At 31.5% G+C, this 18,808-nt stretch overlaps 3 protein-coding genes across 11 annotated transcripts; all 3 read right to left on the reverse strand.

The window, feature by feature from the left end:
* Window positions 1-18: 18 nt before the first annotated feature.
* Window positions 19-1,964, reverse strand: LOC111317582 (uncharacterized). Its single transcript, XM_089743174.1, has 4 exons — window positions 1,567-1,964; window positions 1,419-1,483; window positions 1,271-1,331; window positions 19-664 (listed from the first exon to the last, which is right to left on the reverse strand). The coding sequence occupies exons 1-4, from the start codon at window positions 1,667-1,669 to the stop codon at window positions 498-500; spliced, it is 396 nt and encodes a 131-aa protein (XP_089599300.1). The 5' UTR covers window positions 1,670-1,964; the 3' UTR covers window positions 19-497.
* Window positions 1,965-3,616: 1,652 nt separating this feature from the next.
* LOC111318224 (uncharacterized) lies at window positions 3,617-8,309 on the reverse strand. 8 transcript variants are annotated; one of them, XM_022920954.2, is made up of 7 exons: window positions 7,929-8,064; window positions 7,388-7,484; window positions 7,208-7,255; window positions 6,148-6,233; window positions 5,015-5,889; window positions 4,102-4,628; window positions 3,617-3,997 (listed from the first exon to the last, which is right to left on the reverse strand). In XM_022920954.2, exons 4-7 carry the CDS (start codon window positions 6,155-6,157, stop codon window positions 3,889-3,891), a joined length of 1,521 nt encoding a protein of 506 aa, XP_022776689.1. In that variant the 5' UTR covers window positions 6,158-6,233; window positions 7,208-7,255; window positions 7,388-7,484; window positions 7,929-8,064; the 3' UTR covers window positions 3,617-3,888. The 8 variants fall into 8 exon arrangements, with proteins under 8 accessions (XP_022776689.1, XP_022776690.1, XP_022776691.1 ...); XM_022920955.2 differs by lacking the exon at window positions 7,929-8,064 and adding an exon at window positions 7,647-7,882; XM_022920956.2 differs by lacking the exons at window positions 7,388-7,484; window positions 7,929-8,064 and adding an exon at window positions 8,106-8,309.
* A 5,626-nt stretch (window positions 8,310-13,935) lies between these two features.
* On the reverse strand, window positions 13,936-18,077 carry LOC111318227 (D-aminoacyl-tRNA deacylase-like). 2 transcript variants are annotated; one of them, XR_016334221.1, is made up of 10 exons: window positions 17,892-18,077; window positions 17,621-17,801; window positions 17,378-17,520; window positions 17,240-17,303; window positions 16,402-16,454; window positions 16,177-16,232; window positions 15,860-15,934; window positions 15,511-15,699; window positions 14,437-14,539; window positions 13,936-14,314 (listed from the first exon to the last, which is right to left on the reverse strand). XR_016334221.1 is itself a non-coding variant. In XM_022920961.2 (9 exons), the coding sequence occupies exons 1-9, from the start codon at window positions 17,994-17,996 to the stop codon at window positions 14,227-14,229; spliced, it is 954 nt and encodes a 317-aa protein (XP_022776696.2). In that variant the 5' UTR covers window positions 17,997-18,073; the 3' UTR covers window positions 13,936-14,226. The 2 variants fall into 2 exon arrangements, 1 of the variants encoding a protein (XP_022776696.2); XM_022920961.2 differs by lacking the exon at window positions 14,437-14,539 and having other exon boundaries at window positions 17,892-18,073.
* Window positions 18,078-18,808: the final 731 nt, after the last annotated feature.

An 18,808-nucleotide genomic window follows, 5' to 3' on the forward strand; every position in this document is an offset into this window, starting at 1 on the left:
TTAATTTCATCTCTTTTTTCAATGAATCCTAAATGGTTGATAGGCGTTCTAAACGTGCTAAGAGTGTGTTAAACAGTCAAAGTAATAATTTAACAATGGGCATATCAATGAAATAGCAGGGCCTAGTTTCAAAGTTCTTCCTCCATAACCAGCCAGCCAACAGTCGAATCAATGAAATGCCAGGCGAATGGCACCCACTTCAACCGCATTGCAGACATTGTTTACTGTAAACTAGGAGGTAACATAATTAGTAACTTGGGCAAGAATGTTAGAGTATGTTGGGGTTTGTAGGCCCATTGAACTCAAACTCACTATTTAAGGAATGTCGGCCATGAGCAGAAACAAAAGAAGACACATCCTTCATTTCACTAATCAGAGAAGCATGCCTTAGTATTACATATATTTTTTTTAACAAAATTGTGATCCTGAAAATTTGTTCACGGTACTCTTGGGGGACTGAAAGCAGCGGCAAGCAGGAAGTATCATCCCACCAGGTTTCAAGGAACAACCGGCAATGACTTGTTGTGTATGGGGCGTCGTCTTTTTACTTGGGAATAATCCATTGTAAAATATTGTGAAATGTCGGGCCCCCCCTCCTCCATCCATTGTTGCCTTGTGCCTCGACTTCCATGCACTGTAGCTTCCTTTTTCTGGTATGTTTTGCCTGTTCAATGTCGCTTTATCACTACTTTGCTAGTATACATCAAAAGGAATCCTTAATAAAATATCCTCAAGGCAAGGAATTTATAGAATTGAAAAGATCAATATGCAACTTTGTTGTAAATGATAGTAGAGAAACAAACTCTGAACAAGTTAAAAGAAAAAGTCTTGGTTTGAGTGAGGAAATCTTGGCATTTTTAAGTTTGAAGTCAAGGGGTTCTGACTTCTGAGCAAGCTGACCTAGATTACAGAAAGGCCAACGTCTGTTATGGTCTGTTATACAAGTCAAGAGCTGGCTTTTCAAAATACAAGTAATAAGTAAGGGCGGAATATTCACTAGTGTCAGTAAGGGCAGATTATTTTTTAATTTCTATGAAAACTTTGTTCAATCCCATATTTTGTTCTGTTTCTAACAATAAAATACAAAAATAAAAAATAAAAAAATGCAAAACAAAGAGCTTGAACGGGAATAGAGCAGAAGCTCCCTCCTATAGTTTTGTTCCATTGCTGAGGTGATGGACACTCTAACTTGGACTTCAATCTTTGAATAGAAAACGTAACTTAATATAGAGCCTTGCATGTATATAAAGATACTAAATAGATATGGCACCTGAAACATCATCCTTCTGCTTGGTGTTTGAAATTGAATGTTGAGCTTCATTTCGTTTTTCCTGTTTCAAAAACACAAGGCATTTAGATGAGCCTAAGAAGGAGAAGGTAATTTATTACTGCCAAGTCTTTTATGGATAGATTCTTACTGTTACTTCTTCAGTGAATCTGAGCTTCCTTGGCAGTGTGGGGGGAGAAAGCTGAACTCCTTTTGCTGCTCATGACCAAAGCACTTAGACTCATTAAACAAATGGGAAAAGAAAAAGAGACAGAGAGAAAGAGACCTTTATGGTTTACCTTGTTCATTTGATGATTGCAGCTGGATTTGCAGGGAAGTACAAGGTGTTTGCAATGTAAAGAAGCTAAAGCAAAGCACAATAATGAAAACTATCAGCTCCATATCACTTCAATTCTCTGAAGATTTCTTTTGTATGACTACAGCTTTCCAATTTCCTGAGTGTGGGTTGTTTTTATATCAAGCAAAGCCCCATAGACAAAGAGTAAAGAAAGGGAGAGAGACAGAAAGAAAGAGAAATAGACACAAAGCACAAAAATGCAGAGTTCCAAAACACTTACAGGAAAATCTTAAAATTTATGCTCCTTTTTAAGAGGCTTCACACCATTTGGTTTGGTTTTTGTCAACAACCATGGTAGGACCCTTGGTTTTGTTTTATTAGAACAAAACCCAAGACATATCTCCATCAAAGCATCTAATATGTTGCTAATTTTGGTCATTTATGAGCTTTTGACAGCATATTTATATATCACCATTAAAATCTTTTGCCTTAATAGAGAAACAAAACATTTTATCATTTGACATTGATGTAGTTCAGTCTTAGCATTCTTAGTTATAAAATTGCAGGCCAGCTCAGATGTTATTGAATACTTCAGTTTGTATATTCTTTCTGCCTAAAGGGGATCAAGAGAGTACTTAAAAGTTCAATATTCTATGCATTTTTATTGATGCTTCAGCTTCTAAAAGAACCACTTTCCAGGGTTGATAGCAAAATATTTGAAGTGGAATATCCCATTAAAATGTAGCCTTGTAGAGTATTTTATGGTGCCGTTATGCAAAAGTGGCTAAGGAAAAAAACCAAAATTTCTTCCTTCTGTTTTTCTTTTGAGAAAAAGAAAATTGAATAAGTGAAAACCGAAGACCAATGGGGTTGGTTTTTCAGTATGTAATAATGGAATATTTGGCTTTTGAAGAATAGATTTGGTTCCACTATTCATAACTTTTTCGGGGAACATTTTACCCATAATTTTTTTATTATAATATATAATTATTCAATCATAATAAAAATTATATAAAAGTCCATTACATATAGGCATGAGTTTTTAATGATTTTTATCAAATTTTAAATTATAATTAATTAATTATATTACAATCATTATAAGTGACATATTATCGTTCTTTTAATAAACGATTTGTAAATTTAATATAAGTTTTGAACAAAAAATATACTTTAATTGTTTATGAAATGAGATAACTCTATGTAAAATTAAAAAAAAAAGAATAAAGCATGCGAGGATCCCTTTTCTTTCCTTTTTCCGTACCAAACTTAGCACTAGATTGTGCAACAAGCGTACTGATCGAATACAAACTTTATCGAATGACTCGTTAGAACAAACATAACCAAGTAACCCAAGTACCCAACCAGTCAAATTTAGTAAATAATAAATATATGGTTGGAAACAGGAACGAGACAGGAAAATAGTCTTGTTTTTTGTTCGAAGCCTTTCGTTTTTCAAAGACAATACACGTGCATGCATGTGCAGCAAATCCATGAAAGACCATTGAAGAAATGAAAATATGGACAAGAGTGTACAAGGAAGCCAGAATGTTTGACCAACAAACAGAACTTAAGAATAACAGCACAAATGACAATGTCCGAGTAAAAAGAAATAACTTTTGAATAATGAAAAGAAAAAAATAAACTTTTAATTTCAATTATAAGAATTTGATTATGACAACTTCAAATAAAAAAATAAAAAAATAAAAAGATTTGTAAGCCAGCCATGTGTTATATATAAGACATAAGTTAGGAGTGTTTGCTCGTATTTCCTTCTCACATCAGCTCTTTCCACAGCCCAATCCACTGTCCCAAAATCCAACAAACCCACAAGTAGGCCTAGGTATCATCAAGGCCATTACTACAGCCCTTAATTTGAGCAAAAGAAGGATCAACGGATCATTAAAAAAAAAAAAAAAATGTGCGAGTTGAAACATTATCCTGCAGCACCTAAGATACAGTTCTATAAGATGGACAATGCAATTTGTTCTTGGAACGGGATGAATTTAGCATATGAACTGATATTATGAACAAGAAAAGTTGAGGCAATAGTAGGAAAGCAATTATGAATAGTGTTATCTAATATAAGCTGATATCATGAACAAGAAAGTGAACCCCAAAATGAAATTCTACAATGATACATGAAGATCATAGGATGTTGCTTACAGATCAATTTGCATGCACAATATTTAAATTCTAAGCATGACACTCTAAACCTACTGCACATTAAACGCCATGCGAGAGTAAAGGGATGACATTGATGTATATAACTTGATAAGCAAAAAAAAAAAAAAATTTGTATAACCTATGGATAGAATAGAAGTTTTCAGAATCTACAGCAAAGGAGGCTCTGCCTCCAACCCCTATGCTTCTTGTACTGTCTCCGGTCAGCTTTTGCCATTCTTATCGGGCTGCTATTCCATTCAGACTGCAATCTGCATAGAAGAAAAAACAAAATCAAAACAGCTAATAATTAGTTATGAATTGGATATAAAGGAGATGTTAGGAGCAAGAAACAAATAGTTTGCCAGTGAATTACATAGGGAAGGCAAAGGAACGAGTGCTTGTTGTGCTGCTATCTGATCTAAGAGAGACACTGCCTGAGTATGCTATTGGCCCAGAGTAACTTATTAGACCTGTTACAGGCACTGCAGAGGAGAAACTACCCTCTCCATTTCCACGTTGAAGATTGTTTGAAAAAGCCTGTTCAGCTGTATCTTCAAGCTTGGGTTTACTTCCAATCTCAAGAGGCTCACAATCAAGATCGTGGCGATGCTCATCTTTACTGCTAGTTGGTGCAGAAGAATCTAAGTCAAATGTGATGCTTCTGCTCTCCAGTTTGCTATCATCAGATACCTCATTGACAAGGCTGCTGGTGGTTGATTCTTCAGAAGAAAAGGCCTGAACAGGACTTATCAGGGTAGCTTCCCCTGTCCCACGGTCAGATTCTTCAGCTGCAGAGACCAAAGCAGGAGCTGGTACAATTGCCTCCTCATTTCTATTGTTTGATTTTTCAACTGCAGAAACCAAAGGAAGCATCACCATGACTTCCTTTTCACTTGAGTTCTGCAAACAAATAAAAATACATCATGTTACTTCTTAAGATGTGAACCCTATCTCTCCTGAACACTTAATAGAAAACTATCATCGACAATCTGGATACTTTAAGGATATTCATAGATTTCTAACTTAAATACTGCCATACTGATGGAAAATAAAATTACCATAATTTTTATTCTTGTTTTTACTTTGAGCATAAATGTCCATTCATTATGGGATAAGAAAACAAGGTGCCGTTGATGCTAAACTCAAACATGAATGCAGAAATATAGGAGGTAATAAAATGTAATAATGCACATTTAATTGCACATATTAGTGATAAATATTGTTATTACAAGGAATTTTGGTATAGTACATCGAAATTTTAGTAACTTTGACTGAGATAAGTTTACCTGAAAAGACTGTTGTTTGATTCCATCACTTTTGCAATCGGAAGACATGGCTTGGGGTTTCACTGTGCTCAATTCCCGCATTGAAAGTAACTCTCCAAGGGTAAACAATTCTTTGGAAATGTCATCGGTGATCATTTTCTTTGCACCATCCTTCATTTCCCCTGTCAGTATCAAATCCTTAGAATCACATTGATTCTGAATTCCTTTGTTAGACTTAGTTTCTTCTAGCGATAAGGAAACATCTTGCGCACATGCATCAGCATCAAGTTTTTTATTAGAACCACAATCATTGTCAATATTCTTGCCAGATTGAATTTCTTCCGGAGACACAGAAACATATTGCAGAAAGTTGCAATCACTCTTCTCATCCACACCACCGTCAAACAAGAACTTGTCCTGTTTTGGAACTCCCTCATCAATACAGATGTCCTTGACAACATGATATGTACTCTCTTTATAACAAACTTCCAGTTCAGGCACTTCACATTCCATCACACTTTTGTCCAAATAAAAAACTGAGTCCTGAAATGAATCCATATTCTTCAAAGAATGAGAATTTGATGTCACAAAATCTCTGACCTCCTTTTCATTACCATTGGCAAAGTCATTTTCACTCATAGAACAATCTAGTTTTGATGCTGGCCAACCATTTCTTGTCTTCTCTAGATATAATGAGGGAACTGAATCACCATCATTTCCCTTTATACCATGCATGACTCCATTCTGATTCTCCTTTACAATTCCTTCTGTATTTATTCCAGTGGAATCCAGAGGCTTGTCATTGTTCTCAAATGATTTAGTGTCAGCTAAGAACAAATAAAGCTTTGAGTCACTCTTGTAGCCTATAGTTGAATGGCAGAGAGGTTGTTCGTTATCTGCAAGTACATAAAAACATTCAATAAACACCATAATCTTCATATATAATGATTTAATGTAGCTAGAAGAATAACATTCTCAAGACAGCAACATCTGCAATATGAAAATGTAGATCAACTCATTTGAAACCATCTAGTAGACATGTTAAGCACCTTCTAGGATAAGATAGCAAAGAAGATTTTAAATAGAGATACGTGTGGGTGAGGCAGACAGAGAGACCAAGATGAAAAGAAGGAAAATAGAAATGGAGTTATTACCCAGTTTCATGTTTTACATTGGTTGGTTTCGTGGTTTCTAAGATTGATATCTTCAACCATACACCGCATGGCATCTGAGAGCTTCTCTGCCAAAAAAAGGAAGGACAAGTTAGGTGAGCAACAAATTTGAAATGATTGAAGTTTCCTACAAAGAAAAAATGGAAACAGCTACGGGCAGACATATTAAATAAAAAGTTGCTTAAAAAGAATATTTCACTAAGAAAAAGCAGCTTATATGATCAATTGAAACACCATGTCATAAACGTTATCCAGCTAAATTACTCAAAAAGAAAACTATCATCCACCTCCATGATTGCTTTCAAACATTTTGCCAAGCGAAGAAAGACATGAAATCAAACAAGGAGTAGACAACTGATATGAACCGGGCAGCCTTAACCCAAAAACCAATTGATCTTTAAAGATAAGAACAGAAAGCCAGAAAAAAATAACAAAATTCAAAAGAAAAGAAAGGTAAAAGCAAAAACGATACCAGTTGGAAAAGTACCACAAACCAGATCAAAACAACCATGTAGTCCAAGCTCATTTATTAGCTTGGAAAACCAACAACAATCATCCAACCATATGCACTAAAAACAGAGTCCTAAAAACTGCTAAAAACGATCCAATTATATACAACAACAACAGTGTTGACCAAAAACTTTTCGGTTCACCATGCGGAATCTCTTTTTTAGACAGTCCTCAATATACAAAAAAGACAAGACAAAATAAAAAAGTTATTAACTTGTCCAAAAGCTTATATAAACTTTCAACCACTGAATTACAACTCAAGAGTTGAAAACTGATTTAAAAAACCCCATTCCCTTTTTTCAACAATGCCGCCATTTGTTCCGTTTTCTAGCTCTAACAGATCTAACCCATTGTAATTATTATTTTTTTTTAAATCCCAGATTGGTTGAAATCAAATACATGAAAAAGATGCAGTAAAAACCAAAAGGAGAGAATATCAAAGATCTAAAGCAGATCCCAACAAATACAAAAAACCAAAAAATGAGATACAATCATAGAATATAAAAAACATTAGAATAAATTATAGTTGTACTTTTTTTTCTTCTCTGTGATTCAAAACTTGAACTTTCACCAATCTTCACTGCAAAAGCCAAGTAAAAAACAAGGTTACAAATGAAACAAAGAGGATCCTATGAGTAAGGAAAAGCCTTTGGAGTTTGGGTGTTCCTAAAGGAAACAAAGCAAATAATAAAGAAACATTCTTTCTTTTTACCTGTATAGGAATTAAGAAGCTTTAAAAACAAAGCTTAAAACCCAACTTTGAATTAAAGAGAGCAGAAGAAGAAGCTTTGGGGCGTTTCTAAGAGGGCCTTTAACAATAGAGGAAAGAGCAAAACAAAGAGAAAGAGTAGAAAGTGGAAAAACAGAGTTAATAAGCAGAGAGAAAGACAGCCAGAAAAACTGAATTAGCAAAGAAATGAGTGAGTTGTAATTATCGAAAAGATGTAATAAGAAGGGTCAAAACTCCACACCAATCTGTTATTAATTGCTATAGCAAACCAAACCAACGGCTCCAAATTTTTTGCCTTCTTTTTTTGGTTTCGGGTATTTGAGATATCCCCACAACAACCTTTTATTTATTAGGTTCAGTTTTAGCATTTATTATCCCCAACCCATTTTTAGAACCATATTCACCACACTGATAACGCCACTTTACCTTTTCCCTTTCTCAGCGAAAACAAAAAAAGAAACCCAAATTTTCCACCCAAGCAAACAGCAATAACAACAAGAAAAATAAAAAAGCCAAAAAATACCATCTTTTCTCTTTTGCTTTTCCTTTTGACCTTTTTTTTTTTGCTGACAAAGATGTCGGCGAATCTCAGCTTTCTTTTTTAAGTCAAAACTGTTTTGTTTGTATTGTTTTTTTCCCGGAAAATTTCTTTGTAGTAAAAACGGCGGAGAAAGAGAAACAAGGGAATTCTAAGGTGTACCTGCGAATCCAGTGAAGATGATGAAGATGACGGTGACATCGTGTACACGTGTTAGTTGTTGGTGGAGATCTTCAGCTGTTTTTTTTTATTATTTTTATTTACTTACTCTGTTTTAAAATTTTTTTTCATGTGGGTCCCCTACCTTGTCCAGTTTCATCCTCGGATCCTCCCTTCTCCGCTTTTTTCGAGTCAAACTCTCTCTCTCTCCCTCTCTCTCGTTGTGGGATTATTTTCACCTTGATTCGGTAAAAGATGATTGGAGAAATTAATATAATATTGTTACGGAATATATTTTTATTTATTTATATTTGTTTACTAAATTTAATAAATATTATAAATAATATTTTAAAATTTATTAATTAAATAAAATGATTATAAATATAAGAAAATTTATTTATATTTAGCTCATTTACTATATGTAAAATAGAGATATTTATGTATATTTTGCAAAAATTCAAAAATAAAAAAAATATGAGTGAAAATTTTCTTTTAAACACCTCTAAAATTTTTTTGGATATATTTTTATTGATAAAATTAATAAATTTATCAATATTTATATATATTGTAAATATATACCCAAAAAATTCTTAAATTCATAATTGTCTGGTGTAATAAATAAAAAACTCAACAAATAGTTTGTAAATAACTCATTTTTTGTTTATTTATATGTATTTATTAAATTTAACAAATATTATAAATAATATTTAAAATTTATTGATTAAATAAATAAATGAAAAAATTTATTCATATTATATTTATTTATATAAAAAATTATGTGTATTATTCACAAAGCATTGAAAATTTTAATCTAGATAACTATTAATAATTATTTTTATATAAAAATAATTATAAATAATAATTTAATTAATATTAAAGTTCATAATTTTACTGTAAATGAGAGTTAATGAGAGATGGATGTAATGCTGTTGAAAAGAATGTGGGACAGGGGATAGAACCTCATCCTTAAGCCTGCTCTTTTATTGGGAATTTGGGATAGGCAACGCACGATTTGGATGATATCACGGATTGGTTAAATGACACGTGTAGCCAGATTGGATGAGAATGAATGATCCGATAAATGATGACGTAAGGCCGTGTAAAGGAAAAAAAATGTAGGCCATAACGGATTTCTGAAATGAATGAGGTACAATTAGGTACAGTTTGAATTGCGGTACTAGTTTGTATGTGTTACGTGTCACTATCTCACTGTTTCACTCAACCCTTGACTCGCCATATGATGGTAGCTCTTTCTTTTTTATGGAGGAAAATGATATTTCTTTTTTCATATATAAACAAATAAAAGCAAGAGGAAACTTTACAACAAAGTATGTCCGATTATGTGTTGTACACCAAATTATTTCCATTACATTGTCATAAATAACACAATTATTTTTTAAAGTTAAAATCATCAAAATTTAAATTTTATTCACTAAAATTAAAATTTTAACATTTTAATAATAGATTATGATACTATCGACCATCCTTTATTTTTTTTTTATATCAATTAAACCCTCCAACGCTTTTTTTTTTTTTTTTAAGAATTGGAGGCAAAGAAAGAAATGATAGACATAAGAAAAGCAAAAAATTCTTATTCTTATATATATACATACATATAAGTCACTATAATTTTATAGTGACATATTTTTTTTTTTTGTATAAAAAAAATTTGGGTAACAAAGAAAGAGATAAATTAACTTTTGTTATGATCTTTAAACCTTGAAAAGAATTTTTAAATAAAATATGTTGGTAGAATATTAGGCTTTTAATTTTAATAACCAAGCTCAATTTTTGACAGCTTTATTATCTAAAAAATCTTATATTTTAGTAATTGAGATGTCCTAATGGAAGCCAAATCTTTTCCCCTACATAATCTTCAATTCATGATTCAAACTAAATACAATTGTCCTATCTTCTTATATTGTTTTTTGAAGACATATTGTCCTCCTTATTTAATGTTAAACAAAATTTTAGTCAAAATCTTAATATTTGTAATTTTTATTTTACTTTCAAGTTATGTTATTTTTTATTAAAAAAATCCAAAAAATCCAAAATAAATATCAAGCACTAATAACGCCATGTTCACAGTTCACCCTTGATCTCAACTACTTTTTCTTTTGATTATTATTATTAAACATTCAACTTAAAATTAACTAATAGTAAAACCCAATTTAAATATAAGATTACATGATATTAAAAATTTATTAGACGTGAGATAACTTACTTTAACAGGTCCCATAATGTGTAGATAAAGATAAAAAAAGTTTATCATGTGACAGATTTAGAAAAAATAATAAAAAAAAATCTTAATTCTGATAGTATATTAAGCATTTAATTTAAAATTAATTGATAATAAATGAAACAATCAAACTTGAATATAAAACTATAAAATATTAAAAAAAATTTAAATGTGAAATAATCTACTTTAACATTTATGTTATATACAACTCTATTTTTTAGTGGATAGAAAGCAGGTTTTGACCTAATTAGTCAAGACAAAAAAGAAGGTTTTCTTGGGCGTGTGGATCCCTAAGTTAAATCTCATACTTGGACGATTTATTAATAAATACTTATATAAAATATGAACCTTAGAAACAGTTTCACATGCACAAATTCTATATTCAATATTGAACGATGGGGCAAGTTCAACATCTCTAGTATTTTCTGTTTAATTATTCTTTTTCTTTTATTATTTTGGCTAAATGTTTAATTATTCTATATATATGAAATAAACTAAGTATTTAAAAAAAAAATTTCTTTGATCTCTATCCATCTTTTTTACCATGCAAAAATGTTTTAATACTGTCTTATAGTCAAATTCAATCCAAATCACATTGATTTTTGAATTGATACTATTACATTATATATATTCATATGGTTTTCGTTTGCTCTTAATTCAACCTAATTTTCCACGATTCCATGAATATAGCCTTGACTTGACAATCTAGATAGAATTATATCAACCTTTTTGTAATAATACAAAACATTATAAACCTTTTTGTAATAACACATAATTTTATTTTAATTTTTGTGATTATATAAATTTGATATTCATTTCTTATCATAAAATTTCCTCTTGTAGTAATTCACGATTAATTTTCTTTTTGATTCCTTAAAAAAAATTTTGAATTACACAATTGAAGATAATTTTCCTTTTTCTTTTCATAAATTATCTCTTGAAATTTTAGATTCTAAAGCTATGATGCCCTTTTGGACAGAGATGACTTGGGTTTCACTCAACAAGTTCTTGAAATAAAGTACATGTGAATATTTGGTAAATCCATGCTAAAAAAATCGGATTCAAATCTCTTATTCTTTATAAAAACATAAATTCCTTGAAAATTTTGCTTAAAAAACTTATTTTTGTCAACATTTTTGGGCTTTTTTCATGAATTGAGGTGCAATTAATTTGGCCAGCATGGCTATCAAATGTGATTTAAAAAAAAAAAAACATTAATCAGATGATAGATTAATAGTGAACATATGTGTCATATTATATTAATGAGCCAAGAAATGAATATAAATAATATGAAAGCAATTGACAAAGTCGTACAAGTTTGGAAAAGGAATGAATCAATCACTTCTTTATCATGGCAAGTTTGACATTAATTTTGGTCTAATTCCAAATGGTGTGAATTGTGATAGTTTCATAATTTAATTTGTAGGTTTTCAAAGTTCAATTTCTTTTATTAGACTAAGCTTAATCTACAATGGTAAATATTATCGAACACTAAGAGCCAAATAATTAATAAAAAATTAATTTAATTAACAAAAAGCATTTATCTTGATATAAAAATATTATATTTGAATTTAATTGATAATTTTTTATTGAAATTACATCAAATATAAGATGTCTAGTTATTGTTCTTAATTTATCTAATGTGGTACATTTTACCAAAGAAGTAAATAGCTTATCTATTTTGAATTTTTTATTAAAAAAATCAAATAATTCTTGTGAAAAAATAGGAATAAATTTTCTTCCTTAAAAACACCAAGCTCTATCCGAAACGACAAAACCAGCCAAGATGGCACGATCTCCCTTGCGTGAATTGGACAAGTGAGGCGTGGGGGAGACAAAATCTGCTAATTCTGCGATCTTCTTTGGTGGGTCTCATTCAATTTTCCGCAACATATATTGACAAATGGACAAAAACCCACTTCTGAAGGTGACTTGGTCGGCCAATTCGCTTGGTTTTGGCGAGTGTACAACTCATATAAATGAATTTGCATCAACCCCCTTCTTCCCCTTCTAATTCTTTTTTTTTTTTTGGATTATGTGGTCTTTTGGATTTCATCGAGGAGAGAAGGCAAGACATTGCTTGTCACCTGACTAAAGACAACTCAATATATGCAGCCCAGTTCCAAGGTCATATGTTATGTTCAGCACCATATATCAAGACCTCGTGAGCATGTCTTGCTTTGATTTAACGGTTCGAATGAAGTTAATGATGGAGGACTGGTAGGTTTTTAGCCATTGGATTTGGTTCCGGACAGCACAAAGGAGGGTTGGCAAATTGTGCAAGTTTCATAATGGCCATATCAGTTTTGGCTGGAAAGAAGCATGCTTTAAGCCACTGCTTTATTTAGTCAAAAGTTTTTCATGATATTACAAATCTAAAACAATGTTTTGACAATTGGCATTAAAAGCAAGTCAAATTTGATTAGGCTAAGTAACCACCGGACGACTTGAATCAAAGAGGTGAATTGAAAGCAATAGCAGGCGCTCAGAAAATGAAAGGCAATGGTAATGTATAGGAAAATGCTGATTTTTTCTGGCTGGCAATTGGGCTGAAGGGCCAGAATAAAGTGAGATTATAACATTTGTTGGAGATTGGACCCACTTTGGACTTTTCAAGGGCATCGAGTCACATAGAAGATGCTGATTTGAGATAATGTTAAATGTTGGCAGCAGGATTTAAAAGAAACTGTAGCTATTTTAACATTTTATTGATATGATTTGTTGATAGGAAAGAGGTAGTATTTATACTATTTTATAAATAAAAAGTATCACTCATAATTTTAATAATTAAAATTCAAATCTTAATAATTTTAAAATATAAAAATTTCCGATTACAAAACTTATGATTTTCAAACTTAAAACTATAAATAATATATTAAAATTTGTAAGCTATTCAAATTAGATACAAATAAAAATTTAATTTAATTTAATTATTATTAAATTAAGTTTAAATAACTTATTAATCAAAATGAATTTAAATATTTTTATATTTTATTTGAATAACTCATAAACGTAATTAAATTTTTATATTTTAATTATTTTAATTAATAAAATATTTTAAATCCGAATATAAATAATTAAATTTTTATCAAATATAAAATTAAATTTATTTTTACATATTAATTAAATCTAATCAACGAATTTAAGTAATTTAATTTTATTTAATTTTTATTTCGAGTCAAATTTGAACTAAAACAATAAAATATCATCAAACTCAAATTGTATTTTAAGCCTCAAATTAAAAGTCAAACTTAAACTTAAACTTCATATTATATCGATTCAAATTCGATCAATTACACTTACTCAAAACCAGCAATAAATATGTATTTTTTGCTACATGGAAAAAAAATAGGAAAAATTGTTATAAATCGAATCCAACCTAGTGAAAATTCACCGCTTTATAAATATATATTAATCATTTAGATTAAACCCCAAATTCTAAATACGTGGCATTTTATTTATTGGGTTCGAACACTAATGACTTGTAATATCAATAGAGTTCTGACCATAAGCGTAATGCTAACAAATAGTGCCATAGGTATTCATGATCAGTGATTTGCTACCGCATGCAGCTGCAAAAAATGCAGCAAGATATAAATATAAAACTATTTAATTACTTGATACAATTTCATTCAACATGCTGTAACTACAAATGAACAAGGTAAAACAGGTCTTAATAACCAAATATAAAGCACGAAGCAATTATATGTCAGCAACGCTTTTTTCTGATCATCCTCACCCAAGCTGCTCTTCCACGTCATTCATCCTTAAATGTGGTAAAGGCCTTGCGTCATGACCAAAATTGTTTAGATGCCGCTGAATCGAAGAAAATCCCTATAACAGCTATCGCTAGGAAATGTGGTGAATCCAAAAACCCGATATCAATCAGATGAAATCATTTGGCTTGCCAATTTTAATGTTCTGCTCACCTAAAAATGCAAATATTGCATTTTTCTGCCAGCTCTTGAAACTCCTGAAATCATGAATAAGCATCAATGGGCGTTGTGCTAAGCATCTAAGACGTGCTCGAGCAGGAGAACTTATGGCAGAGAATAATTGAAACACATTTAAAGTCTCTACTACTGATTTTTTCACCTCTTATTTTCTTTTATCCCCTTATTAACTTTCACCAGTTGTCAACAGACACAGGTGCAGACTGGACAAGGAATTGGGTTTCAGCAATCACTTAGAGCCCACTCTGTCAAGCAGCCAATGAGAATTGTTATAAGTGACCACGGAAAATCCAGGAGTCACTATGTACTCTGTTTGCAATCATATGCTTTTGCAATCATTCCCAAATGGAGCACTGACTCATAAAAACAATTTAGAACCAATAAGGTTTACGTAAGCGTTTCTAAATGAAAAGTGCTCTATGACTTGAATCTAGAACCCCTTCCACAATCCATGTGAACTAATCCCAAATGACATCACTTAGTTATCCAGACTCCAGAGGCTGAAATTTTAACTTTATGATATTATTCACAACTTTGACATGATCTGTACCAAAAATGGCATTACATAGTTATCTCAGAATCTGAAATTGTAGGTTTAAGATGTTATTCGCAACTTTGACATACACCAGGGCCCTATCGGGGGAAACTAAGGCATAGTTGACCCTACTTCTTCTCTCCTTCCAAACCTAGCCCACCATCCTTTTTTTTTTTTTTTTTTCTTATTATGGCAATAGTTCCTCTAAGTGTGAGCAGAAAAGTGATTATTTTTTATTAACAAAAAGAAAACTTTGTTCATCTCAATCTCTATGAGCAACCACCCAAATGACTCCAAAGTGTCTTGGTAAGCAGGATCTATGATCCTTTCCCAGAAAAAGAAGAAAGGGGACGCTGGGAAAGGCAGAAGAAATAAGGCAATCAAAGACTATTTTTATTACTTTATACACCTTACTTCTGACCTGTTCATATCCCCAAGCCAAACTTCAATGTTCACTAACACCAAGTCAGTATCTGTTGCACAAAAAAAATCCAGCTAGGCTCTTAGATATTAAGCAGACTCTTTTTCTTGAGCTAAAACCTACATATAACTCCCGGAGAGACTCCATCCTTACTTGCTTCTAGCTGAAGCCAAATACTTAAAACATATTTCTAGATTAATAATACACGAATGAAAACATAGAGACATGACGTCATGCAAAAAATTTATCTGTTAACTTACTTGTGATCAAGATGTGCCAAAACTTCCCCACCAGGGAACGCTGATTTTGTAGCCTCAAATGCAACTTTAATTGATTCCCTCCAGGTTCCACCAATACTGTCAGTATTTCCATTAACTTTTGACTGACTTGGATCTTCCATTGGCAATGAATATCCAGAAAGCAGGTGGCCCACCCAAACACCATCTTTTCTGCAGTTAGTAGTTCACACACAAAGAAAAGGTTATTAATAGTGAATAAAACAAAACCTCTTTCAATAGCCCTCCCTTTCTTTTTCCTGGAAAACAGCAGGAGAATAAAAAACTTAAGAGGCATGTTTAAAAGTTTAGCATAATGATAAAAGTAACTTACACGACTATGTCCATGTGTCGAGGAGCATAATGTCCACCACCAATTCCAAGAAGAACTTTGTTTTTATCATTCTCCCTTGAATATAAAAAATTTATAAAGACCGGGTTACTTTATTAATGCAAGGCATATTATCATGAATGAGAAACTCTTTGTTATGATAAACAAAGCAAAGAGGGAATGCCAGAAAATAAGGTAACACTAACTGCTCCTTTAACAATTATAGGAATTTTCAAGCATAACCGAGTTAAAGCAAACAAATAGTAGTGGGAGCATCAAGAAAAGCCTAATTATCTTTAGGTCAGTTATTTGGACAGTACCTGCCCCAGTTTCCAACTGCATCACCACCTCCAAGCCCAAGTCCTTCCCAAACTAACTTCAAGCACAAACAGAAAAAGTTAGGGAACAAAGCCTATCACTTCCAACATAGTACCATGAATTCCATGCATCATATTGAGAGTATAAAAATGTTAAAGCATGATAATAAGTGGAGTGTCCTAGTGACTAATTCTTCAAACAGGAAATATAATAAATATATACTCAACTAGAGCAATGACTTGAGCAGCATCTTTCCTCTTCCAGTACTCATCTGTACTGCCTATATCAACCATATCAAACACAGAGAAAACAAGAAAGAAATTAAATTCTAAACACTCATTGTAGAACTTTCAAAACAGGAGCTTTATTATTTTGCAGTATAGTAAGGTTATCAGCATCAAGCAGACAAAAATTTATGAGTCCAAATATAAAACAACTTAAAAACTCTTCCACTTGGAATCAAGTAAACACAGAAACATAAACCATTCTTCCTTTTGGTAGCAATCAATTTAAAAGCAAAAGAGTCACACCTTGAGTGTAGTGCCAATGATGATCTCACACTCAATGAGTGACAATGCATAAACAATGAGATGCATGCTTAGTAATATCAGAGGAGGGTAAAGTTTGCCTCAATGAAGTAGCAGATGAAGAAGTCAGACAAAATTCATATCCTTATATCAGTTTTACACCTCAGTTGGATTGCATGTGTGGGTATACTAACTACATATTTATCCTTAAAACAACAACCCAAACCTGACTGGCAAAGAGTCACCATTTAAATCAATTCAAAGAAACTCTGAATTGCTAATCACATAAGAATATGATCCCAACTTCATAAAAGGAAATGCAACACTCATCCCATCCCATGTCAACCAAGATAGCCGCTTTTACATTAAATTATTAATCTATTGATTTTTCTTGTCAAATTTCACCATAAATTTCCTTCAAGAAATGATTTCGATGCAAAATATAAGGACAGCTGAGGCCAGCTTGAAGTAAATGTGAAACAAATGAAGCTTTAACTAAACTACTGACATAGAACAAAAATAAAAGATACTGCATTACCAATCTCAAGGAACATAGTTGGTTTAGTTGTTATAGGTCCATGATGTGTAGCCTCCAAAGTTATCTATAACCAAATTAAACAAAAATAGTTAAATAAAAAGGAATAGTTCTAGCAATAATAAAATAAATTAAAATGACCTCAAATTCAGGAACCAAATTATGAGATTGGGCAATAATCTTCAAAAGCCTAAGCCAGGGCCCTATCCTAGGATTAGGCGGAGCCGCCCAACCAGGCCTCCCACCCTGCGGCGGAGCATCTCCTTCACGCAAATGAGGCACACCTACATTTCACATGCACAAAAAATAACAAGTGTTTGAATCTCTGGTTTTGATCTCAAGAAATAAAAGAAAATAAAAAAGATGTAATCTTTTTTCAAATACCGATTGGGTGAACAGTGAGAGCAGGGCGATTAGAAACGGCGGTGTGTTTACTGAAGAAAATGACCTCATCGACGGCCTCGCCGGTGGCTTCTTCCCAACGGTGATCCAAATCGTCCTCTTCGACAATGCTTTTGTCGTGTTGAAGAAATCGCACGTTTTGATTAGTAAAGCTTTTTATGTCCTAATAACAAAAAGAAACACTAAAAAATAAATAAAATAAAATAATTTGTTTTGCTTTGTTTTGTTAAAAATGTGATATAAAAGAAGGAACCTGGAACAAAGAGGGACCGGGGATCCAACCGGGCATGGCTAAGAGGGCCGTGGCCGGGTTGACTGAGGCCGGATCGGTGGTTGTGGCTACTATTAATGTCACCATGTTTTTGCTTTTAGTACGAATTTTTGCGTCGTGATTGTAGGATTTAAAGAGGTGAGGTTCAGAATCAGAAGCATCTGTTAAAATAAATAAAAAATTGTTACATAAAATAATTAATATATATAATTAAATAAAATAACTTTTATTTTTTCCTTTTTCTTTAATTTTTTTTAAGTTTAATAAATTATAATTCAGAAATTAATTAAAATAAAATTTAAAATTTTAATTAATTACAATAAAATATTAAAAAATTTAAAAATTTTAATTATAATACAGAATAATTTTAAGCAAAAGTTACATTAAAATTGAAAAAAATGAATTTTTAAGAAAAATCAAATCGAATAATTCAGATTATATAAATATTTTGATTATTATTTTGATTTAAATGATTAAAATGATCTATTTTTATTTAAAAATATTTAAATCGAATAAATTAAAATATTTAATTTAATATAAAATAAATAATTAAAAAAATATAATATAAATATATCTAATAATATGACAGAAATATACTTAATACAAAAAATTAAAATTAAAATCAACTTGTTCAAAAAATTTTATCGAAATCAATCCCTTTAATTCAATACAATTTTTAAAATTTTTTTATATGTATATCAATCGATTCAATTTTTATAAAAATTAAATCGATTGATCGAACCAATCCTTCGCTCAAACCTATTTTTTTCGTTCTTTAACATTTTTTTCTAATCAAATCTAAATTGCTCACTCATTTCTGTCCACCAGGTGCCCAAGCCAACGGGCTTTGACGAGTCAAAGTTAAAAATTACAAATAAAATAGTTTGAAATGTTTTTAG

The sequence above is a fragment of the Durio zibethinus genome, chromosome 2 (genome assembly GCF_047325235.1).
Source record: "Durio zibethinus cultivar Kanyao isolate XHJ-2024 chromosome 2, ASM4732523v1, whole genome shotgun sequence".
NCBI classification, from domain to species: Eukaryota; Viridiplantae; Streptophyta; class Magnoliopsida; order Malvales; family Malvaceae; genus Durio; species Durio zibethinus.

Excerpts from the sequence above, each read along its gene's own strand:
- LOC111317582 (XM_089743174.1), bottom strand. The coding sequence starts at position 1,669 with ATGGAGCTGATAGTTTTCATTATTGTGCTTTGCTTTAGCTTCTTTACA. Across the intron at positions 1,484-1,566 it reads GCAATCATCAAATGAACAAG|CAAAAGGAGTTCAGCTTTCT; the intron begins GTAAACCATAAA and ends GGTCATGAGCAG. Across the intron at positions 1,332-1,418 it reads GATTCACTGAAGAAGTAACA|GAAAAACGAAATGAAGCTCA; the intron begins GTAAGAATCTAT and ends TTTTTGAAACAG.
- LOC111318224 (XM_022920956.2), bottom strand. Across the intron at positions 4,629-5,014 it reads TCAAACAACAGTCTTTTCAG|AACTCAAGTGAAAAGGAAGT; the intron begins GTAAACTTATCT and ends ATTTGTTTGCAG. Across the intron at positions 3,998-4,101 it reads CGTTCCTTTGCCTTCCCTAT|ATTGCAGTCTGAATGGAATA; the intron begins GTAATTCACTGG and ends TCTTCTATGCAG.
- LOC111318227 (XM_022920961.2), bottom strand. The coding sequence starts at position 17,996 with ATGGTGACATTAATAGTAGCCACAACCACCGATCCGGCCTCAGTCAAC. Across the intron at positions 17,521-17,620 it reads TCTCACTGTTCACCCAATCG|GTGTGCCTCATTTGCGTGAA; the intron begins GTATTTGAAAAA and ends TGTGAAATGTAG. Across the intron at positions 16,455-17,239 it reads AACTATGTTCCTTGAGATTG|GCAGTACAGATGAGTACTGG; the intron begins GTAATGCAGTAT and ends TGGTTGATATAG.